This window comes from Kluyveromyces lactis, assembly GCF_000002515.2.
Source record: "Kluyveromyces lactis strain NRRL Y-1140 chromosome F complete sequence".
NCBI classification, from domain to species: domain Eukaryota; kingdom Fungi; phylum Ascomycota; class Saccharomycetes; order Saccharomycetales; family Saccharomycetaceae; genus Kluyveromyces; species Kluyveromyces lactis.
The window spans coordinates 458,124-481,886 of NC_006042.1; the positions used below are offsets into that span (position 1 = coordinate 458,124).

At 39.0% G+C, this 23,763-nt stretch overlaps 10 protein-coding genes and 1 non-coding gene across 11 annotated transcripts; 5 read left to right on the forward strand and 6 right to left on the reverse strand.

Moving 5' to 3' along the window:
• Window positions 1-269: 269 nt before the first annotated feature.
• Window positions 270-911, forward strand: CSM2 (Csm2p; the record flags this gene model as incomplete). Its single annotated transcript, XM_455290.1, has 1 exon — window positions 270-911. One exon carries the CDS (start codon window positions 270-272, stop codon window positions 909-911), a length of 642 nt encoding a protein of 213 aa, XP_455290.1.
• A 665-nt stretch (window positions 912-1,576) lies between these two features.
• KLLA0_F04675g (60S ribosomal protein uL13) lies at window positions 1,577-2,721 on the forward strand (the record flags this gene model as incomplete). The annotated part of the gene is made up of 2 exons (XM_455291.1): window positions 1,577-1,610; window positions 2,156-2,721. 2 exons carry the CDS (start codon window positions 1,577-1,579, stop codon window positions 2,719-2,721), a joined length of 600 nt encoding a protein of 199 aa, XP_455291.1.
• Window positions 2,722-3,002: 281 nt separating this feature from the next.
• On the reverse strand, window positions 3,003-3,926 carry FLX1 (flavin adenine dinucleotide transporter FLX1; the record flags this gene model as incomplete). The annotated part of the gene is made up of 1 exon (XM_455292.1): window positions 3,003-3,926. One exon carries the CDS (start codon window positions 3,924-3,926, stop codon window positions 3,003-3,005), a length of 924 nt encoding a protein of 307 aa, XP_455292.1.
• A 1,057-nt stretch (window positions 3,927-4,983) lies between these two features.
• LAT1 (dihydrolipoyllysine-residue acetyltransferase) lies at window positions 4,984-6,405 on the reverse strand (the record flags this gene model as incomplete). Its single annotated transcript, XM_455294.1, has 1 exon — window positions 4,984-6,405. The coding sequence occupies one exon, from the start codon at window positions 6,403-6,405 to the stop codon at window positions 4,984-4,986; it is 1,422 nt and encodes a 473-aa protein (XP_455294.1).
• An 833-nt stretch (window positions 6,406-7,238) lies between these two features.
• On the reverse strand, window positions 7,239-8,153 carry RNH201 (ribonuclease H2 catalytic subunit RNH201; the record flags this gene model as incomplete). Its single annotated transcript, XM_455296.1, has 1 exon — window positions 7,239-8,153. The coding sequence occupies one exon, from the start codon at window positions 8,151-8,153 to the stop codon at window positions 7,239-7,241; it is 915 nt and encodes a 304-aa protein (XP_455296.1).
• A 199-nt stretch (window positions 8,154-8,352) lies between these two features.
• MSK1 (lysine--tRNA ligase MSK1) lies at window positions 8,353-9,906 on the reverse strand (the record flags this gene model as incomplete). The annotated part of the gene is made up of 1 exon (XM_455297.1): window positions 8,353-9,906. One exon carries the CDS (start codon window positions 9,904-9,906, stop codon window positions 8,353-8,355), a length of 1,554 nt encoding a protein of 517 aa, XP_455297.1.
• Window positions 9,907-10,231: 325 nt separating this feature from the next.
• On the reverse strand, window positions 10,232-10,348 carry SNR68. The gene has a single exon (XR_002633606.1). It is a non-coding gene; the product is annotated as a snR68 (small nucleolar RNA).
• An 811-nt stretch (window positions 10,349-11,159) lies between these two features.
• On the forward strand, window positions 11,160-12,641 carry PRI2 (DNA primase subunit PRI2; the record flags this gene model as incomplete). The annotated part of the gene is made up of 1 exon (XM_455298.1): window positions 11,160-12,641. One exon carries the CDS (start codon window positions 11,160-11,162, stop codon window positions 12,639-12,641), a length of 1,482 nt encoding a protein of 493 aa, XP_455298.1.
• Window positions 12,642-16,420: 3,779 nt separating this feature from the next.
• Window positions 16,421-18,331, forward strand: PHD1 (Phd1p; the record flags this gene model as incomplete). The annotated part of the gene is made up of 1 exon (XM_455299.1): window positions 16,421-18,331. One exon carries the CDS (start codon window positions 16,421-16,423, stop codon window positions 18,329-18,331), a length of 1,911 nt encoding a protein of 636 aa, XP_455299.1.
• Window positions 18,332-18,756: 425 nt separating this feature from the next.
• SPC42 (Spc42p) lies at window positions 18,757-19,707 on the forward strand (the record flags this gene model as incomplete). The annotated part of the gene is made up of 1 exon (XM_455300.1): window positions 18,757-19,707. One exon carries the CDS (start codon window positions 18,757-18,759, stop codon window positions 19,705-19,707), a length of 951 nt encoding a protein of 316 aa, XP_455300.1.
• Window positions 19,708-19,920: 213 nt separating this feature from the next.
• On the reverse strand, window positions 19,921-23,559 carry COP1 (coatomer subunit alpha; the record flags this gene model as incomplete). The annotated part of the gene is made up of 1 exon (XM_455301.1): window positions 19,921-23,559. The coding sequence occupies one exon, from the start codon at window positions 23,557-23,559 to the stop codon at window positions 19,921-19,923; it is 3,639 nt and encodes a 1,212-aa protein (XP_455301.1).
• Window positions 23,560-23,763: the final 204 nt, after the last annotated feature.

Here is a 23,763-nt window from a genome sequence, read left to right on the forward strand (position 1 = left end):
TAACAATGTTGTTATTATGTATTTCTATTTGTTATGCTTTTGTTACGTTTCCATGTCAAGATGTTCCTCATAGACTTCATGCTACTTCTGTGACTTTCTTACCTTCACTGCGAAATCTTCTAACATGAACATCGTAATGAATCATTGCGAAAATATCCTTTTTGAGTAGAATATATATCAAATAGTAATGTTAACTGCGATAAGCGCGTAAGACTTGAACACCAATGCTAAAACCTACACATGGTTGACGTCTAGCACTGCATTCACTAATGAAGATAGACATAGGAGTAGACAATAAATGCGGAGATTTTGTGACGTATATGAAAGATGAAGCTTTCAATTCTCAACTACATTACATATCTGCCATCAGCTCATTTCCCATATCTAAAATGATGGAATTACTGCCATTATCAGGAAACGAAACAATTTACGAAAGTGTTAACGTACTGTCTTCTGTAGATTTAAGTGATTTGAATAGATGCATCCGTTCATTATATCAAAGAATCATATTCAGCCCTCTTCCTAAACAAAGCGATGCCAATACCGATGACAGTAACAATTCCAATAACGCTAATATGCAAATGGAAACTGGAAAGATTAAGACAGACAGACATTGGATATGTATCGAGGGAATACAGACCATGTTCCAGTACTCTCAACTGAAAGATCCGGTGGAAGCACACGCTTCACTGAATGATACGATGCTCCGGCTTCGTCTGTTACAGAATAAGTGCCCATCGATCGAAATACTATTCCTACTCCCCCCGCATGAAGCCCCAGAATTCATACAATCGCTACAGGAGCATGATATTTCAAGAAATAACATACCTCATAGACGACAAGGGAAGAGATTCAAGAGAGACAACACAGGTATTCTCATTGGAGACTATATCTGGAAGTACTATATCTAGACAGAAGAATGGCGCAGTATATACGACATATTCACAGTATGATAGGGTAAGATTATTCTGTGTAGAACTTCTGGAAACGCTTTATGATTACCCGGATTGAAAGTATCTGTTTCCTCCTTGGACTGTTTTCCTGAACACCCGAACACCCGACAAGTTTATCAAATTCACGGAAAACTATATTATTTGTATGATTACCGGATATTGCAAAATTGTTTTTTCGAGAATTACAGTGAAGTCAACAACCACCAGAAGGAGTACTGTGCGCGATTAGGCCGCCTGCGCAAATCGTTTCTTCCCATGATCGCCTTCCCGCCAATCACCCCAGCCTAGCTTCTGACTGCCTTGGCCAGCCTACTGAGAATCCCAAACTCTCTTTCCGCTTTGGACGTTACTCGGCTGCTCCTGACTACTGTGACTCTGTCTAGGCGTAGGCAGGAATATCCAGGCTGCTCACACCGTCAGTACGCCCAGTTGGTCCTGTTTCTTCCTATGCCGTCCTCTGGAATCCTGGTGAACCTCTAACTTTGTCCATCGCCTCATTTTCAGAAAGTGTTGATAGTATGAAATTCCAAGAGTGTATTGAAAACTAGTAATCCTTTGATAACATAGTGCTTATAGATACTTTTATAGGTTTGGCTCAAAAGAACGAGAACAAATAACGAGAAATGTCTTCTTTCGAACCAGTCGTTGTTATTGATGGTACGTACCGAACGAATAAGCATATCTGATGATATGAATCAGCCTATTGACTATTTAAATTGAGTTTTTGAACAATGAATAATGTATTGATTTGTGGATGCGAAGAATGATGATAAGTCAGTTCATAACAGTGGTACATGCAATGTATATCAATTTGAACCTGAAATTATAATATATGAATGCTTAGAAAGGTCAACTCGATGATTTTAGGTTCGTTTTAGAGAGTATGGAGAAACAGAAAAATTGTAAAGAAAACATGGCACAACACTTGCGAACCGATAGCAGGGAAACTAAATTGTGATCTAATAATACATTTGGCATAGCAAGTCAGCGTGATGATTTATTAAAAAGATGTCAAATTTTTCTATCATTCAACAAATTAATGCATTATGTTTTAACAAACTCTGATTATCAATGGTTTTGATTCATAACCATGCCTTAGATGACACTTCACATTTTGGATAAATGCAGAAGCGCCACCACCGGCTTGAAATAAGAAACAATTTTACTAACAATTATTCACAATTCCATTGTGTTTCAAACAGGTAAGGGCCATTTGTTAGGTCGTTTGGCTTCCACTGTTGCCAAGCAATTGCTTAACGGTCAAAAGATTGTTGTTGTCAGAGCTGAAGCTTTGAACATTTCTGGTGAATTCTTCAGAAACAAGTTAAAGTACCACGACTACTTGAGAAAGGCCACCGCTTTCAACAAGACCAGAGGTCCATTCCATTTCAGAGCTCCATCCAGAATCTTCTACAAGGCTGTTAGAGGTATGATCTCCCACAAGACTGCTCGTGGTAAGGCTGCTTTGGAAAGATTAAAGGTCTTCGAAGGTGTCCCACCACCATACGACAAGAAGAAGAGAGTTGTTGTTCCACAAGCTTTGAGAGTCTTGAGATTGAAGCCAGGTAGAAAGTACACCACCTTGGGTAAGCTATCTACTTCCGTTGGTTGGAAATACGAAGATGTCGTTGCCAAGTTGGAAGAAAAGAGAAAGGCTAGATCTGCTGAATACTACTTGAAGAAGAAGGCTTACAACGCCGTCGTTGCCAACAAGTCTGCTACTGTTGGTACTGAAGTTTCCGAAAAGTTGGCTGCTCTAGGTTACTAAACTCCATCATCAAACAACATATAAATTTTCTAAAGCTCATCAAATTGTATATCATTTGTAAAACGTTATTACCATCTTTACAATTTTATTAATATTAATTGATTGATGTATTGAATAGTTACATTACGACAATAATAAAGAAGCTATATGGTTCTTGAGGGTATCGCCCTGGGCCGCGATTTTTTTCTATGCATGATTATATATTTGTATAACTGTCCTTGATCTGAGTACTATTCTGTAATACAAACCATACATGCACTAACCGATAATAAATAGTCTTTTCATGAAATATGCTTAAAATGTTCATAAACTCCGAATGTTATGCAGGTAGATGGAATGGCTCGTACTAAGTTTGCAAACAAACCCTTATAAAATCCTGCAATACCATTAGTATGCCAGATAGATCGTATTAGAGAATTCATTTTACTGTTTTCATTATGTTCAGTTCTGAAGGTTTGTAAATTAGTCTTTAATAATTGCAACGGATACACAGAACTGACAGAAATCATTTTTGAAAGTGATATTATGCCTATGGTTTCTACCGCATTTAACCTCCTTTCCTGTATATCATTTCTATCATGTAAATATTTTAGTTTCAATGTATCATATATTGCAAAATACAATGCACCTTGAGTTACACCAAATAAGGACGGTACTAAACCTCTCCAAAATGTTTTTAACCCTTCTTCTGTATAAATTCTAGTAATGGCATTTAGTATCGATGTGTATCCTTGACTCGATTTGGTAGACATAATTCTAGTCTTAATAACCCACATAGGGTTAGTCAACAGCGCAGTTGCTAATCCACTGGCGCCAGCAGAAACCAGATACATCGATGAGGTCATTTTCCTATCGTTCATGAATTTATTTTGTAAGGCTGGCTCAGATGACAAACTGTAAACGACATCTTTGGAGCAACGATATAATCCAAAATACAGTCCCCATGCAACTGCATTTCCGATAATATTGATTCCTAATCCACGGTATGCCTCTTTAAGTAATTGTTGAGTACCAGAACCATCTTTAATGATACGCTGAACTTGATTGTAATAGCTTGACGGTTTGAGGTCAATAGCAGCTAACTGAAGCCTCAATTTGATCAAGTCTAGTGGATGAGTTACAATAGTGGTTATTGTTCCCGCAGTCAATCCAGAAATTATTTCCTTCTGCAATGGACTCAAAACTGAATTAGATGTTGCATCCATCAGGCAAAAACTAGTATGTACGCAGATATTGCAATTTAGCCGGAGTAGATGCAACACATATACAATTTACTCAGTCGTAGGATGCCGAAGGTAGAACCAGCGTCTATATTTTTTCAAATGGTGACAATAATGTTCATTATATTTTATGGTAAAATATTATATGCTAAAATCCAAATACTGGAATAAACTTAATATAATGTAATATATTTACAAGATATACACATACATGGATCATAGATATACGTGTAAACAGGACATATTCTGTAGGAGCATGGAATCACTCAGCAGCTTTTTTAAACACTTGGCAAAGGAGATAATAGGTTCAATGGGTGTGGTCTGTTAGAAGTATGAGTCCAGCCCAAGTATAGAATAAATGGTAACCAGCCATAGTGCGCAACGGTTTGGGTTAGATTCAGAATTTTAGTAATACGTTCCTTGGATTCGTCGGATAGAATAAATGATGGTAAGAATGCCATGGTGGATCTGTTTTCGGTAATGTTTGTCTCTTAACGGTTAAAGTTCAACGAGGTCAAGGGAACTGAGCCTGCAATTAAGATACATTACCTGGTCAAAGTGTTAGCACAAACTTGTCTTCTTTTGTAAACATTTTTTTTCCAACTTTATTCCTGTATTTCGGGCAATGTAAAAACAGTCACGTGGTCTAAAATATTAAAAGAACCTTGGGGACTGCTATGAGAGAATAAGTTCAGTAGTATATACAGTAAATCGGAGAGAGTGCTGTTATGCAAAGCGATTGCGAGGAATGGTAAAAACATGAGATATTCAATTTCTTACATTATATCTATAGAAATGGTAATTTTTTACATAGTTGCAGTATGTTAAATCGAATTCTTTCCATGCAAGGTTGTGGGTCGAATAAGTCATAACTGACCTACAACGTTGTTAAAAGGAAAGCGTGGCTATTGGCATACGGTCGAAAAACTTCGACTAGGAGAATTCGTTTTGGAATGTTGGTGGGTAGGCTTTTTTCTTCTTTACTTTGAAATTCTTAACTTTATTATTTTTGATCATTAGATTTGTTAGGTTCTGAATCTGTTCATAACAATAGTTCCAATGGGTTTTCAATAACCTTCTTCAATTCCTTCATGAATTCACCACCCTTAGCACCATCGATAGTTCTGTGATCGAAAGTACCAGTGATATTCATCTTTTGGTCAAAGGTGAAGCCGAATTCGGAACCAGCATCTTCGACTGGGACCTTGTTAACGGTACCGATAGCCAAGATGGTAGATTGTGGTGGGTTGATGATAGAGGTGAACATGGAAACGGCAGGGTTCATACCCAAGTTAGAGATACAGATAGTACCACCTTGGAATTCTTCTGGCTTCAACTTATTATCCTTAGCACGCTTACCTAAGTCCTTGATTTCCTTAGAAATGGAAACAAGGCCCTTGGATTCGGCGTTCTTGACGATCGGAGTCAACAAACCGGTTGGGGTAGCAACAGCGACAGAGACGTCAACGTTCTTGAACTTTCTGATGACACCTTGTTCTGGCATCCAGTAAGCATTAGCATCTGGACATCTCTGAGCAGCAACAGCAATGGCCTTGATCAAGATGTCATTGATGGACAACTTGTATTGGTCTTTAGCAGTAGCGTTCAAGGATTGTCTCAACTTCAAAAGCTTAGAAACACTAATTTGAGAGGAAACAATGTATGATGGAATATTTTGAGTGGATTGCAACAAACGGTCACCGATGATTTGTCTCATGTTACTGATTGGAACATCTTCATAAGTGGCGGATGCTGGAGTTGGGGCAGCTAGGGCTGGAGCGGCCTTAGCAGCGGAGGATTCACGAGATGGAGCCGAGGCCAAGAAGGCTTCAACATCATCCTTAGTGATTCTGCCTCTTGGACCAGTACCTTCAACTTCCTTCAAGGAAACACCATGTTCCAAAGCGATGCTCTTGGCCAATGGAGAAGCAAAGATTCTAGTACCTGAAGAAGCAGAAGATCCAGAGGATTTCTTGGCAGCTGGTTTAGAAGCTGGTTTAGCACCTTCCTTGGATTCTTCCTTGGATTCTTCCTTTGCAGGTTGCTTAGCACCATTCTTGGCAGCTTCCTTAGCAGCGGTAGCAGATTCGGCGTCTGCAGCAGTGAAATTAGCGAAAGCTGGAACGTCAGATTCTTCCTCAACGTAAACAGCAAGTGGCTTGTTCACTGGGATATCCTTGGTACCAGCTGGAACCAAGATCTTAGCCAAATAACCTTCTTCTTGGAATTCGAAATCCATTTGAGCCTTATCAGTTTCAACTTCAGCAAGGACATCACCAGGCTCCAACCTGTCACCAACGTTCTTACTCCATTCCGTCAAACCACCTTGAACCATGGTAGGAGACAAAGCTGGCATACCAATGATGGTGTATGGTGGGTAAGAAGCATACGTTCTCAATTGAAGTCTGGCAGCACAAGCCAAGACGCTCATTCTTGGAGCAACTCTAGAAAGTAATGCAGACATTTTTCCTAGTTCTTTTCTTAATATATGTACACAAACAATTGATTCGTTCCCGTAACTTGGTTAATACAATTGAATATCAAATGTAAGCCGATTTTATCTTCTGGTACAGTCAATTCCTGTGTCCAATTCGTAGTGAAATGTAACCTTAATAAATATTGATATCTCAGTTCTAAATGAAGGAGGAAAAGGCTTGATGTATTATTTCAATCTTCTTCTTTCAAGCGAGATCAATTACCAACAGGTGTAATCAGTGTTCCAATAGTATCGTCAAATGCACTAGCGAATCACAATCATTTTTTTTTCTCTTGTGCAATCTAATCGATGTTATTTACAGATAAATGTTCTCCCATCTAACCTTTTTCCTTTTATTTCTTGAGAATTTCAGTTTTCAGAATTTTCGAAATCCAAAATATCCACACTATAATGGTGCGACGGGATAGAAGGTGGGATGAACAGAAACATGCCCGTGATCCGCTGCAAACTGATAGCTGCTAGAAGGGTTTCCGTCGTGATAGTTATAAAGCTTTATATAATGGTATTTCTCGAGATGATATTTATCTCAATCCCAAACCTGCTCTTGAGCTGTATAAATGCTTTCACAATTGATGGAGTAGAGTAACTTACCGATTAATATGTGGTGTAGGGAGTTTACTAGTGTCAATTTTTGGCTAGTGCCAGCGGCCTAAACGGTGGCCACAATTGTGCCAGGCAATGCAAATCTCGAATGCGGGTAGCTTATTTCGTAATCTGATGACAGCGTCGCGACTGTCAATAGATAAATTCATAATACGTTGTATATATAGATAGTAGGATAAATGGAAATGAGTCAGGGTTTACTGGTACCAGGAATCAAGTGTAATAGGTCTGTTTTTCTGTTCGGGTGCCCACTGCATTTTTTTCTTGGTCATTGCGTCTTCTTCCCATTCTATTTCGATGGTAGATTTACTATTTGCGAGCATCGTGGCACATGTTTGCCAAGAGAACCGTACCATGTAGGGAGACCATCCCATCAATGGTTTCATCTCGTTTCGTAGCCATTGAACGGTTTTTGAGTCACCAGGATACCCTGACCCAAGGATTTCATCTTCGGTTTTCTTGCATTGTGAAAGGATGATATCTCTGGTCACTTTTGCTACCACACTCGCAACACTTACAATGGGGTAAATAGAATCAGCCTTTTTCGCAACGGTGAATTTGCACTGTGGGAAGATACTTTCCAATTTCTTTTGATACGAGATAGGCGGACCCACGGTATCGACGTACACGTGACCTACTTTAACACCAGATTTCAATACATCGTCTATCAATGCGATTGTCACATCGTGCGCCTGTTCATTCAAATTGTAATTCTTTTCTGGTGGGAACCTGAACATCCCGCTGCTGATATCACATGCAGTTATAGATGTTGTAGCGTATCCAACTCCGTCTATTTCTCCTCCGTAGATCATGGCAAACAGTTTCTGTCTCACTGGATCGGTTAGTTTCTTAGAGTCGTCGAATCCATATTTGCATATTACGTCCTTTTCATATTGACGCGTGCAATAGCTGATACCATAAACCATGGGGCCCATTACAGGTCCTCTTCCTGCTTCATCTACTCCCAGGATGATCTCATCCGTACTTTCCAATATCGATTTGGGTACTTCTGAATGGTAGGTTTTCGAGTGTAACGAATTTAAAGATCCAGCAACTGTAGGTGGAACGCTCATTCCGTATTCTAGCGCTTGTGTAGAGTTTGAAAGCTTCATATTAGCGTCGATCTATCTTCAGTTTATTTACATGTTCATTACTATCGTTTGTATACATATTTTAACGTTGGTTTCACGTTTTTTTTTTTTTAACATCTTTAGTTTTGGCGTTTCCTTACAAGTCCCAGTACAATGTATATCAAGGGAAACTGTCTAGTAATTTTAGAGAGGACATCGATGATATCTCAATTTTGGTTATTTATTGCCTGTTGACATCGTCAAGGGTCCCAAAACTTAAAACTTCCTCAATTCGCTGTGTGTCTGCCAATAGCATACACAATCTATCAATACCCAGACCAAATCCACCAATGGGAGGCATTCCGTACTTCATAGCCTGAACATAAGGTAGATCAACCGCCATCATTTCGTCATCTTTGAACTGGGTTTTGGATGCCAATTGATTAGTGAATTTCTCCAATTGTAAGTCGGGGCAATTTTCTTCCTCGTATGCGTTCATATACTCTTTACGGTTGATGAAAATTTCAAAACGTTTTGTGATTTGAACGTTATTGGAATCAGTTTTCGCTAATGGAGATAACACTGTAGGATGATGGTATATGATAGTCGGCAGCAAAGTATCACACTGTGATTCAATGTATTTACCACATAGTTCATCCAAAATCTGTTGTGGCGATACAGACGATTCTGATATGCTGATGTTAGCTTTTCTCAATTTTTCTTTAAGAAGTTCGGCATTATTCAAATCCATATTGTCAAAATCGATTCCCGTCTTTTGTGTTAATGTAGGTAAGAACTCCAGTCTTTTGAATTTACCATTGTTGGCCTTAATTTGGTCTAATAATTCTTGTGCTTTGGGTTTATCGATTCCCTGACATACATATATTAAGAGGGATTCACTCATTTCTATAAGTTGCTCCATATTGATATAGCACTGATAAAATTCCAAGGTTGTGAATTCCGGGTTATGTGTAGAATCTATACCTTCATTTCTGAATACCTTACCGATTTCAAAGATTTTGTTCATGCCACCAATGCATAACCGTTTCAACCATAATTCAGGAGCGATCCGTAGTTCGAACGGTTGTTCCTTATCGATGGCAGTACAATGGGTAATAAAAGGCTTGGCATTAGCTCCATTAGATTTAGAAGAGATTATTGGTGTCTCCACTTCAATGAACTCCTGCTTATAGAGCCATTCTCTGATTCTTTTAGTTACCAAGTGCCGTATGTATATTGCTTCCGTTCCATTAACCAAGTAATCCAACGTTTTATTAGAGTTTCTTTTGCTCGAATCAAGAAGCTTTGGAGGAATTGGTATTTGTGCTGGAGAGAGCATTTTCAATTCTGAATTCACCTTAAGGGATAATGTTCCCTGCTTTTGAGACACCCCCGGAAATCCTGTTACTTGAATGTGATCTCCAATCTTGAACTTTCTCATGTGTGCCTGAAACTCACCAACAGACATGGGAAGGTTACTGAGGTTAACAATTACTTGCAGCGATTTCTCATCATTTAAGAGGTTAATGAAACCAATCTTCTTACCGGAGAATCTCATATTGGTGATCTTTCCTCGTAAAGTATGTGTAGTTGAACGGTCATCTACCTTTAAACCATCATACTCTTTAATGAAACGAGACACATCTATCGTAGGTTTCGGAATATTTGATAGAGAAGGGTACCATTTGGTTAAATTCTTAGATATTTCTGCATTTCTTGTCCTGTACTCCAAGACACCGGCCTCGGTCGAGTGTAACCTTTGGAACCCGCGAAGGATGTGATATGACCTCAACATCGGAAAGGTATGGTTATTACAACAAAGGAACACCACAGATGGAACGAAAGAATAATGTTAGAATTGAACCGTTAATATCTCTTCTCTGATACAGCGATTGTTTGACCGACCGACCGAACAATACGTATACCCCTTCCCTATTATGGATTTACAACTCTTCTGCCGTTTCTCATGAACTAGACTTTTATGATTTCGATATTTTCTTGTTAAATTTGAATACTCTGACAGAAAGATATGTACACTAGAGAGCAAACTAGCGAAACTAAGAACTATAAACGACAAGAGTATCTACGTTGATAGAATAAATTACAATTATGTCATAGTGCATGTTTCGATCTCAGTAGTTAAAAAAATCTGTATGGTTTGTTTTCCGATATGCTGTACTTAAACAGCCATTCAATACGATAACGCAGTAATTAATGCTCATCATTATCGAAAGACAAAACACTTGACAAATAATACTGGATATAGAGGGAGCGAATACTCCCCACCCGAAGGAGAAACGTTCAGGTTGTTGAAAAAATATCAATTGAGATGAATAGTTCAAGACAATATACACTAGGCACATTTATCCATAAGTGATTCATTTTTGAAGTCTACATAACTATTCATTCCAATTAATATAGCGAAGCACCTGCTTCGCATATCTGGCTATTAGTGGACACGATGAGCTCACTAATTCGACATGGAGGTAGGTTGCAGCCTTTAAATGATACATTTCCGAATTAGTTGGAAGGTAGTACTTGTACTTTGAAAATTTGTTTGTGGTTTTTATAGTTGTTGAAAGATTTTCCAATATGCTAATGAAATAAAACAAGAAAATAGCATGTGATATAGGGCAATAGTAAGGGAAATAGTTGCGAATTTGCTTCGATTGGCTAAAAAATGTTCAGCATACCAGGTACCAGTCTGATTCTGGAATTAAGCAACTTACATCAGCAAATAGAGTCCATTGATCACACCTATATTTCATTACATGTGTACGAGGGTTCAAAATATCCGGGTAACCAAACTGACGTCTTGTGATCTGGGCTGGCAGGTCGTTTTTGATTTTTTTCTCTTCGCGTTCTTTGACGCGTCTCTATTCAATTCATAAAATAAAAAGCACAACCATCATTAGGGCCTTGACTTCATTGAAAGATTCACGTTAATCTTCACTAACATAGCAACACCAGATATTTGAGAGGTTACCAAAGAAGAGAACTTCACCAGATAAAGGTTATATATAACGGGCTTAATTGTTTTTGCTTCCAATGTTCAGACAAACCAAGAAACGTGTCGCCAATAGACGTAATTTTGTAGGCGATGATCAGAACCGAATTGATGTAACAGGGTATGGGAACCAAGATGATGGAATGCAATATGATATACTATACCCCACCAAACTCACATGGTATCGCTTGCCACCTAAGGGAGAGATAACGTTAGAACAGTTCGAAACATGGGCTATCGACAGGTTAAAAGTATTGCTCGAATTGGAATCCTTATGGCAAAGAAATAAAAGTATGAAAGAAATTGAAACCACCATCAAACCAGTTTTGAGCTCCAAATTGAACTTGGGCAACGATAATGAATCAAGAAAGAAAGATTACTACTCTCATTTCATATTAAGGTTGTGTTTCTGTAGATCCAAAGAGCTAAGAGACAAATTCGTTAGAGCAGAAACACTACTATTCAAGATTAGGTTTCAAATGTTAACCACGCAGGACCAATTGAATTTCATCAGCAGTTTGGATCTTCCATACGTAAATTCTATTGATGAAGAAGAGAAACAATCTTTGTCAACAGAATTGTATCAAACTGTATCTCATCTGTTGACTTTCCAATTGAATTTGACGGAAGAAACTCAGAGAAGACAGTTCTTCAACAGAGAAAAATACTACAAGTTACCTATGGAAAATGTGATGGATTTAGTCGGGTCCCGTCAGATTTTTATTAAGAAAGGATGGGCATACGTGCCTCAATTCCAACAGTTGAATCTTATCAGTAACGAATTTAGTGACTGTTTGCAAACTGAACTAATGGGCACATATCAAATGATTCCAAAACTTAACGAGGATGATAGAATCTTACCTATTTTGCATCATTTATCCTCGGGGTATGTTGTTACCGAATCACAAGAGTTGAATGGTGCGGGTGTAAATGATGAATTCACACATAGATCTGTGAAGACAAAAAAAGTTATGGAACACTTCCCATTATGTGCTAAACAATTAATGGAACAATTACAGACAAACCATCATCTCAGGTATCAAGGCCGTCAACAGCTATCGTTTTTCTTGAAAGGTATCGGTCTGTCTGTAGACGAGGCATTGCAATTCTGGACGGAATCGTTCACTTCTGGTGGAAAGATGACTGTAGATCAGTTCAACAAAGAATATAAGTATAATTTCCGTCACAATTATGGTCTTGAAGGTAACAGAATTAATTATAAGCCATGGGACTGCCGTACAATTCTTTCCAAGCCTAGGCCCAGTAGAGGAGAGTACCATGGATGTCCTTACAGAGATTACCATCCGGATAAATTAGTTGCGACGCTGAAAGAGATGTCCTTAACGCAACAACAGGTCAATAGTGTGGTAGAATCATGCCAACAACAAGATTACACCATCGCTTGTACCAAAGTATTCGAAGCAGTTCACAAGACTACTACGGCTGATTTGCAGATAGTACATCCGAATCAATATTTCGAAAGGTCGAGACAAGCTGCCGCCGCTGTTACCACAACGAATTGAATTAGGATTAGAAATAATCGAACTAAATTTGGAAGAGATGCGACTTTCCCTGGAAAAAAAAGTGTAACGAGTGTACCGAATCGACAGAATATTCGAAACGTTCCAGAGCAAAAGCGTGTATGCGTTAACTGAGCGGAGAAGTTGCTATTCTAATCTTTCCGATATCATTGTCACGGTTGTGACACTGTCGAAGAGAAACCATGCTCATACGGGGCATAACGAGAATGCACATCTTGAACTAAGTATATCAACTGTTGCAGTTACGTAATGCGAGAGCATGTACGTTTAGCAGCAGTCAATAGCGATTGAATAACAAAAATTCTCGCTATATGGAGGATGATTGAATGGCCAGGCAAAATTCAGAATTATTGCAAGCCATGCGAAGCTTGTCATTCCATGTCGTCTCAAGTGCCTTATCATTTTGAAACAACCAAGTAGGTATGAATATGAAATAAATTATTAGGAAACCAGTACCCAATTGATGTCCCACATCGATATAATCGATACATAATCTTATATCCGTCTGATCTTCATCCTGGATCGGTTATACCAAGCACGAATTCATTACGTCAGCATACATGCTCCAGTACCACATTGTATTGGCACAGACGCAAATTACTTATTCTTTGCAAAAACGATATAAAAGCGATGCATGATTCCGAGGAGATACACAGTACGAAATAAACCCAGGGTATTAAATTCGATATTCGCTTTTGACACGTCGCATTCCTTCCAATGTGGCACTCTAACATGTCTTAATCCTCCTCTTTCTTCTGGGATCTTACTGCCGTTCTCTTTTTTTTTTTTTTTTTTTTGCCTGTTTGGAAAAGAAAAAGTGAAAGCTAGAATTTGATTGTCATCTTTGGAAATTGCCGTTTGAAATGGAACAATGGATAAGCGTACGGGGCGTCTCAAGGGCACAGTGCCTCGCAGAGGCGCAGTATTCCATACGATAGGTAGCAATGTTTTCTGTATTATTTTAGTACATCGTGCATACTGATAATACAATGCATGCTTTTTTTTTCTTACTTTTGCTGTAATAATATTTTCTCATAAGCAGAGGCTAAAAATGCTCAAAGCACGTCTGCGGTATCAATTGTCCTTTGTTTCAGGTGCAATCCAATCTAAGTCCTGGTTTCCGCTTTCTATTCGCAGATAAGACGAGAGATGGGTTTTCCATATCTGGTAAATGTCCATTTTCGTGGCGGAATTTGAGTGGATGTAAGGTTAACGCAGCTGTGCTTTTTTCTACATTGGCCCGCAGCAACGCAGAGATGGTGCGAGAGGGACACACAACACACTCAGTATACTTATCCCATCACTTCAATATCTACTCTCTGACTCCCAAGACTCCAACCAAACACTTACCAGCTTGATCTTTCTAATCAAGCCAAACTTGACTGAGACGTCTGATAACCACCTGTATGTGCCTTCCTGTATACGTATGTATATAACTCTTTCATGTGTCTCACTTGTGCCATAGACACGACTGAAAAGAAAAATTTTAAGAAGGGAAAATCCTTCTCAAGAGCATGTTCTAGTCCTTGATAGGCTTGCATCTTCCCTACGCTTCCATTACGTTTTTTCCTGCAAAAATTCCTGTCGGTGCACGTTATCTGAGCGAAATCTACACGTTCACCATCAGAGCCACCCAAAGAAGAATACAGTCTGGCCAAAAGAGCTTATTAGGTAGCATTCGCTCCGTACGTAATGGATGGACTTTATTATGCCTCTTTCCGGCCCGTTTGTTCGACATCCAATTGGGTAACAGACTGCGAAATACACACCTAAAATTACTGTCGTTTTGAACTATCTATTGAACGCTCCACTTTGCATGAGGTTGGCATCAACCACCGGTATTGAACACAGAAAAAAAAAACACCTTGTTTTGATGGAAATCGTAGAATTGGAGCACTGTACCATTGATTAGATGTGAATGGCAGGCGAAGCGCCTGCCATTCATGATAGTATAATGGTCCGAGCCCAAACTAGAAAGTGATACGGACAGCTGGAAATTAACTCGTTCAATTCTTTTTTTCCTGGAAGCAGGGACATAAAACGAGAAACCTGCAAATAACATATACACAAACCCAGTAGAAAACTCTTTCTAATAACTTAATTAACTTAACTTAACCTGTATATACTAACTTCCCCTTCTATCCACTGGCGAGGCATTCTTCCTTCCCGCTCTTAAAGCAACACGTAATACCAATCCATAAGCATAATACTATCCTATCTAAAGAAGGCGCGCTACAGGAAAAGAAAAGTTTTGTGAAAAAAAAAAGATTCTACCACGCTATATCACTGTGGATACGAAAACGTACATATATGGTGCCGATTCACACAGAGAGATTGCGTGATTGCATGCCTTGCTTGTACATCTTTTTCATTCAATGGGTATCGGTATGCTTCTGAGGAAGCAGGTCAAAGAGAAAAAGAAGAAAAGAAAGAGTTATATTAATTTAGAATAAATACTACGGCACTGCAAATTCTGATCTGAGCTGACCTGATCTGTTCTGATCTGAAGGGAATTGCATTAAAACCTTGTAATTTCCAGCTAGAACTGCTCTCTTTTTTTTACATCGCTGTTTGAGTTTCAATCTGGTTTCTCTAAGCTGACTGCCCCTATTATATAATTCCCACTACAGCCGGTAAAAGATAGACAAGCGCTTGTCGAACTTCCGTACAGTAATCAAGACTCTCCACAGAAGAACGGAAAGAACACACAAAACATCTTTTTATGCTAACTTGGGAACTTAACACTACCTTACGTTTGCACACCATTATTTCATTTTTTTTCTTGTTCCGTTTATTCTTCTTCTTCTTCTTCTTCTTCTTCTTCTCTGCTTGAAGTTAGGAAGGAACTGAACTGAAAAATTGGATACCAAGCTAAACAAAGAAAAAAAAACATAATTACCTAATTGTTATTAAAAAGGGCCAGTTCTCTGACCAGAAAAAAAGATAACCAGTTCGTCCATATTTAATTAAGTCTGGAAATCGAACGTAGAGGAATAGGAGTACCAGAACTATACGTTAGTTCACTGATATCTAGGAATTCTCTAGGAACAGTTCAAGAAGAGACCAAAAAATTTCTTCGAAGCAAAGCATTTGAATCCAATCCAATTACCTAGTATTTGGGTAACGTATTCATTGATTTTTTCTTCGCTTCTGGCTTTTTTTTCTTTCTTGAATTTATTCACTTCTATTTTATTTCATCTTATTTTGAACTGCATTGCATTGCGTGTTTTTGTTTGATTCAGTAAGATTTTTTGTTATTCTGTCTCATTTTAAGCAAGCGTGGTCTGCTATCATACGTGGGGTTGTACTATCAGTTGGTCGATCAAGTTAACGTCGAGATAACACCCAGGGATTGAAAGGCGTACATTTGGTTCTGTTTGTTTTTTTTTTGGGAAAGAAAATAGAGGTATAAACAAGATTTTGGATTACTCAGATTCGACCTTTGAATTAATTCAATCTACAAAGTGGCAAAGTTTGCAGTAAAAAGCGTTCAATCTGATACTTTATTCCAATTAATAAGTTTTGAGGGTTTCTGTATTTTTTTTTCACTCATTTTCGGATTAGTGAACACATCTTCACTGAGACTACTATTTACTCCAAGTTGGTTATATTTCTTTCTACGACCTAAAAGTTCACAGTGCAACAAATTAAGTTCGTTATCAATTCTATTTGGTTTCATATCTAATTCGCTGAAGTTAATCACGCCATCTTTTGCTTGTGTTTTATTTGTTCGTTCATTTCGCATTGATTTTTGATATAAGATGAACTATTACGGCTATTGGGATTACCCTTATTATGGCCAAGGACAAGGTCAGGCCCAAGGACATGCACAGGTGCCACCTCAGGCTGCACCTATGTCACAGATACCTGCTCAGGTGCCTCAGGTGCCTCAGGTTCCTCAAGTGGCTCAGCCTCAGCAGGTTCAACAGGTGGGTCAAATTCCGCAAGTGGGTCAAATGCCTCAAGTAGCACAGGTTTCTCAGCTCGGTGGTCAGCCTCGTCAGCAGCAGCCTAATGAAGATTCTACTTCGGGAATATTGCAACGCCTTAATCCACAAAATCAGTATCTGGGCTATGCGCAACAGCAACCAATTCCTCAGCTTCAGCAACAACCACAACCACAACCACAACCTCAGCAACAGCAGCAACAGCAACAGCAACAGCAGCAACAGCAACCTCAGCAACAGGCACAACAGTCCCCACGACAACCACAACCGCAGGTGCAACAGCAGCAACAACCACAACAATATGATAAAGGGTTGCCACAATTGCAACCCATGTCAACTAATACTCAACAAATGATGTATTATCCATACTCAGGCTATTCTCACTACTATCCATATTCAGGATACTCTTATTACCAACAACAGGTACCTCAACAGATGCCTCAGATTGTTTCACAAGAAGAGGATTCAGAACTGAAATCACAACAGCCGCAGCAGCAACAACTTCAGCAGCAACAAACTCAACAGCAACCATTAGCTCCTCCTATTATATCTAGTGCTGTAAACTCACATCCTGCTGGATATACCCAATCGCCTAGCTCCCGTTATTATCAGCTACCACCAACTTCCACATATCAATACCCTCGATTCCAACAATATGGTTTGCCGATGATACAACAACAAAGCCAGGCTTCAATATCTACGCCGAAATCTACCAACCGCAATAGCTCAGGTTCTTCCACCAACATATCACAGTTCGGTACCAATAGTCCGCTGGATTCATTTAGTAACGCTTCACCAAATCCAAAAGAGTTCCCTTTGAAAAGACGTAAATCAAATAAAAAATCACACTTGACTCCAACTCAACCAAACACCACTACCTTCTCACAACAGGGTCAAAGGTCTAAAGTCACAACAACTATGTGGGAAGACGAGAACACCTTGTGTTACCAAGTCGAAGCTAATGGTGTCAGTGTAGTAAGAAGAGCTGACAATGATATGATCAATGGTACGAAACTATTGAACGTTACTAGAATGACAAGAGGACGCAGAGACGGTATTTTGAAAGCTGAAAAGATAAGACATGTTGTGAAAATTGGTTCCATGCATCTAAAAGGTGTTTGGATCCCATTTGAAAGAGCATTAGTTATGGCGCAGAGAGAAAAGATTGTTGATCTTCTTTATGCATTGTTTGTCAGGGACATTCAATCTATCATTCAACAAGAATCCAACGGCAAGTATCAGCAGCAGACTCAGCAGCATCAACATCATCCGTTGATGTCATTACCACAACAGAACCCTGTCCCGTATGCCAACCACCAGGATGATTCATCCAACCATCTCATGGTTCTGACTCAGGCAGGAGTTGCCATGCAGCAACAGGGAAATTACAACCCTAATCCACAAATTCCTCACTCTAACATCAACGAGTCTTCTGATAATAACAGCCACCAACAACAGCAACAGCAACAACAACAACAACAACAACAACAATTCGCTACTCAATCGCAAGTTCAACAACAGCCACAGCAACTCCAAACAGACCAATCGCTACGACCAGCTTCTGTTGACAATAACCAGGAAAAGCTGCACCATCCAGCCGGTCAACTGACAGAAGCTGACCAAAAGCGTAATGACTCCACCACCAGCCAATTGGGAGCTTCTTCCAAACAGCATGATGAAGGAAATTCTAACACGAATGCCAACCCAAGTAACTTGAAGGATTGATTTTGTACCCAAAATCAGATCCGTTGTAACTATAATGCTTTATTGACTTTAGTACTTCTATATAACATTACTACCTCTTAAATGTAAAAGAAATTTCACACGGTGTTATTGAAACTCGAGGCACTTGTTTCAGCACCTTTTGCCATCATCTGTACTCTCTCGAACAGCAGCATGACGGAAACGATCACATGTAAAGTACATTTACATCTATCGACATAACCTTGTTGTCACGTGATCTCGATATTTTCATTGTTCCGCTTATGTCGATGATTTAAAACAAAAACACGACAGGTACCTATTTATCGTGTTTTGTGGATGTGAGCGATTGATCATTGATCATTTGGACATATTGACATTTCTCACGAGCAATTAAGTATAAGCGTGTCGTATTCGTAACTTATTAGCTTCTAGCAGATCCAGTAAGGATGATTCACAACGGATCAACGCCCAGAAGATTCGTATTTGGAAACAATGACGCGAACGAGCGCATTGTCCCGGAAGAATATAAGTACAACTCATCTATGATAAATGAATTGATAAAACAGAATAAGGATCTCCACAAACAGGTTACAGAAAAACAAGAAGAAATTGATAGATTGAACGTGCTAATTGGTTCGTTTAGGGCAAAATTGATCAAATACACAGAACTCAACAAGAAAATGCAGCGAGACCAACAGGAACAGCAACATAATCGGCATCAATCTTTTGAATCCAAACCAAGGTACAAGGCTGAATTCACTAGTGAGTCTTCTTCACCTGTTAGCAATGAACGAGATTCTGAGTACCTGCAAATCAAGAAGAATAATCGCCATGACGAGAATAAAATCGATGACATATACCAAAAACTAGAGTTACTTACAAATCTGGTCAACGATGCTATCCACAAACAAAATAATGGGGAACAGCGAGAACCCTCAAATTTTAATTCTAGGATAGTAAGCGATGATGATATTATAATATCTGAATCTCAAGAGTTCAAACAGCTTCAAGATCAAATAGACCTCTTGAAAAGGAAACTCTTGATAAAAAAAGAGAATGAACTGCGAAAATTATCGTTAAATAAAGAACTAGCCGACTTAATGGACGAGCTAAGTATGAATTCTTCACCATCCGCAAATCAAAATATTGATCCATACTCCGAGCTGTCAAGCCGTCCGAAATCTGGGCAGCAAAGGCGCACTAATGAAGATCAGCAATCCCTGCATTGCGAACATTGCCATCTGAAAAGTCATACCCAAAGTCATCCATCCGAACCAAGATTTGTAAATCTAAAAGAATCTCTAGAAACACCAACACCAACACCCACTCAGACTCCTAGAAAGCTGAAAAGGGAAAAGGATACAAATGTTGCAGATAAACAATATTCGTTATGGTAAATAGTATGTTTAATTAGTCTTAGGAGAGTTCCTCTGGACTTTTGTCCAGATTGTATTATACTTATATATCTGAAGGTAACATTCACGTTAGAATGGTGAACGTCATTCTGGAACATTCAAAGATTCAAATTAGTCTCTACAACGGTTCCTACAAGGTCATTGCTGATTATTTCAATTATGATATATAATATTTTTCTTGATAAGTAAATATTCTTAGTTTACAGAAAGTTGGATCCGCAATCCTGAAGCTGGGGCACCGATCTTGGATATTAAAGCAATGCGATCAATCTTTCCCTTCTCAGAAACGTGATAGTTCGCCCCAGTTAAAGGATCTGCTACAGATGGCGATCCTTTGTAAATTGGGGTATGTGAAGCTGCACAGATATCAAATTCAGCATAAGGATCGAAATCAATCTCGATGGCATCATATGCCATCGAATCAGCCTTTGCTTTGATTTTCTGAGCTTGGTCAGCACGGGCACCTGATGTAATAATCTTGAGGAATTCGCCTGCGAAATAGGATGCTAATACAAAGTTCTTGTTTTTGAATGATTGGGTCATAGCAACATTCAAAGCATTACTTCTATGCACAGGTAGAAGTTTTGTCCTGCTGAAGTATGCTGCCAATTCCAGGTTACGCTTAACGTCATTGGCAGGTAGAGCACGACGTTCTAGCTCCATAGAAAGACCTAAGATGTATTCACGAGCAGTTGCAAGTGCAGTTTGTGCTGTTGTTTCATCTTCTTTGTCAGTAACTGCTAACAAAGCTATGGCATAGATAACGTCTCGGAAGTGCTCGATAGCAACTTCCAATTTGTTAGCCTTAAATGCTTTGAATCCCTCGTTCAACTTCGTGGTGACTACAGAAACGCCAGGAACAAATGGTAGTATTTTAGATTTGTCCTCCTCATCGGCATCAGCTCGGATGTATCCAATAATTGAAGGTAATTCATTTGGTGTAGCACTCATATAAGTTCTTGCACCATCGTATATATCAATGAATGGTGTCCTGAGGGGTTCGAAGTTTACAACGGCTACCTGCTTATTCAAGGCTTGGGCAGCAGCATCAAAGGCTCCAGCGGCTACTAGAACTGCTGGAAGCTTTGAATTTTTAACCCACATTGGCAATTCTGATTCATCTACTTGTTCTTCAGTCACTTCGGATTCTTCGATCTCTAACTCGTCGTCTAATTCCAAATCATTTTGGTCTAGGTCCCAAGCATCTTCTTCCTCTCCAACAGCTTCATCATCAAAGTCTAGGTTATCTTGTTCTCCTAAATCAAACTGGCCAACATTTTGGGTAGTATCTGAAACATTTTCTTCCTTATCATCAGAAATTTCAAGATCTTCGATTTGGCCCAAAAGGGCTTTTTCAAAGAATGAGACTTCAGCTTGCTTTAACGGCCAGTTTTTCAAAGGAGCAGAAATGACAGGGGTTTTTACATTTGTGGAGGAGTTGAGTTCAGTTGGTAGGGAAATGTCTTGCTCATCAATTTCTTCGGATTCCAAAATGGAAGTGGCAAGGTCATCGTCGCCGTTAGCTTTTGCCACTGCATAAGCCAAAGGAGCAGAGCCTGCATTTAAAAAGACATTTGCACGCTTCTGAACTGAGTTATTGTAAAAGGTATTTTGAATCAAGCCGGAAATATCTGATCTATGTTCAGCAATAGACTCCATTTTTGCCAGTTTGGAGTTGTCTCCCTTAAGTAGATATAGGAAAGACAGTTTATCAAACTGCTTAGTGTTTTGATATACCAATTCAGCGATATCTGTGTTACCTTGGATCAAAGCTTCTTTGCCCAATCTTTCCCATACAAGTTCATTGTTCAATTTCTCAGCTTCTTCAAGAGCAACTGTCAAATTACCGTATTGTGTAGCCAAATCAAATCTTGTTTGAGGATCCTCCACGAATTGTAACGCAATTTCAGGATAGCCTGATTTTTGAAGATAAGATATGATGTTTTGACCAACTAAATTTGAATTTTTAATGATACGCAATACCTCAGGGAAATTTTTGTTGACTAAAGTCTTCTTGAAACGATATTCAGTAGGATCAATTGTCAAAATCTCTACTTCCCCTTCACGATTCAAAGCATAGACAAATTTGCCATGTACCTTGTTGATGTATAATGTTCTTTCTAAGGTTTTAATGATACCAGAATCACCATTCAATAGACAGTATTTGATATGGTTCAATGTTGAATAAATTAGGACACCGGTTTCATCCCAACTTGCACTCTTGATTCTAATACTTTCATGGTTTGATGTAACGATTTCCAGTTTTCTGTTTGCGATTGTCAATGTATGCTTACTCATCAATGCAACATATTGGCCATCTTGAGACCACACTGTATACTTGATGTTCTTTAAAGATAATTCATGAAGAATTTTACCTTGTTGGACGTCCATCATTACCACAGAATGAGAATATAGAATCAAAACAGTACCAGGAGCAGCTAATGTGATGTCTTTAACAGTATCAGTTAATTTGATTGACTTTGTGGTTTTGTTATCTAAACTACGAACCTCCAAGCTATTAGTGCTGCCATTGTGCACCACAAATCTGTTACGAGCAACGAAGATCGCAAAACTACCATCATCAGAGATGACGTTGCTAGCTTCAACAGCTCCACTAGGTTGTTTAGGTAAGACACATAAGCTGAACCTGTTGGCTTCCTTTTCGGAGGAGTTGACAAGGACGGAATGTTGGGATGGGTTATAAGACATACTTCTAAATGAACTCCAGGTCTTGCCGATGTTTTTCAAAGAAAGATAAGGTAGAGAAGTGATTCTCTTGTGGTAATCAAACATTTGGACTTGTTTCTCCCTGTTGATAAAGAACAACTGATTTTGGTTTATAGCAGTTGGTGGTCTTTCACGGTCCAACTTAAAGATCATAATACCAGAATCATGAGCAGCACCGAACAGATTTAGGTTTGGGTGAGCTCTCACTAACCAGAATCTGTCATTTTCTCTTTTGAACTGTTTAATTGGAGTACGCTTGTCCAAGTCCCATACTCTTACGGTTTTATCCTCACCAACTGATATAATGAGATTCTGTTGAGGATGGAAAATGACGGAATCAACGTTGTTGGTATGACCTCTACAAGTATCGACCTCCCATGCCTTTGTGGCACTCATTCTCCACAATTTCACTTGACGATCATCAGAACCGGAAACGATCAATGGTAAAGTTGGATGGAAAGAAGCCCAATTTACTCCTCTAGTGTGGCCTTCTAAAATGAACTTCACCACACAATCTCCAAATCCTCCGTCAAGTAAGTTCTGTTGCTGTCTCATTTGTTCTTCGAATGATTGAGTGCCTGGTGCGGAATGTCTTTTTCTTAGCCCTGAAATATCCCAAACTCTAACGGTTTCATCCAAAGAAGCAGAAACCACCAAATCTTCGACTGGATGGAATTGGGCACACATTACGAAGTGGTTATGGCCAGTTAAACATGCTATTTCCTTTCTGTTCTGCCAGTTCCAGATTCTGATGGTTTGATCGTCGGAACTGGAAATAATCCATGGCAATTCGTGATGGAAGAATACTGTACGAACATAGTCTAAATGGCCGTCCAATGTGAATAGACACTTGTTGCTCTCTAAAGACCATACTTTGATAGTATAATCATCACCTGCAGAAACGAAAAGAGGTTGCGTTGGATGGAAATCAATGCCACGTACCGGACCCTCATGATCTTCAAAACGGTGAAGCAAAACACCCATACGGTAATCCCATAATTGGATGGTTGATGAGAAAAGTGCTACCAGAACCCAAGGCCTAGACGGATGAAAAGCAATACCTTTCGCCCTGGTAGACTTTGATTCGAACTTAGTTAACATCTTCATGATGAAAGCAAGCTTTTCAAGACTTCGATCTAAATCTGAGTAAAAACTGTGAGAAATATAAGAAGAATAACTCGGAAGAAAACGTCACAATTGCAGTTAACAATATACCAATTGGTTACGATTGAAGCTTTCCTTCGATGGTTAGTCCTCACTGACAACTCAATTAGACGACAAAGTACCTTGATCGTTGTTTATTAGCCAAAG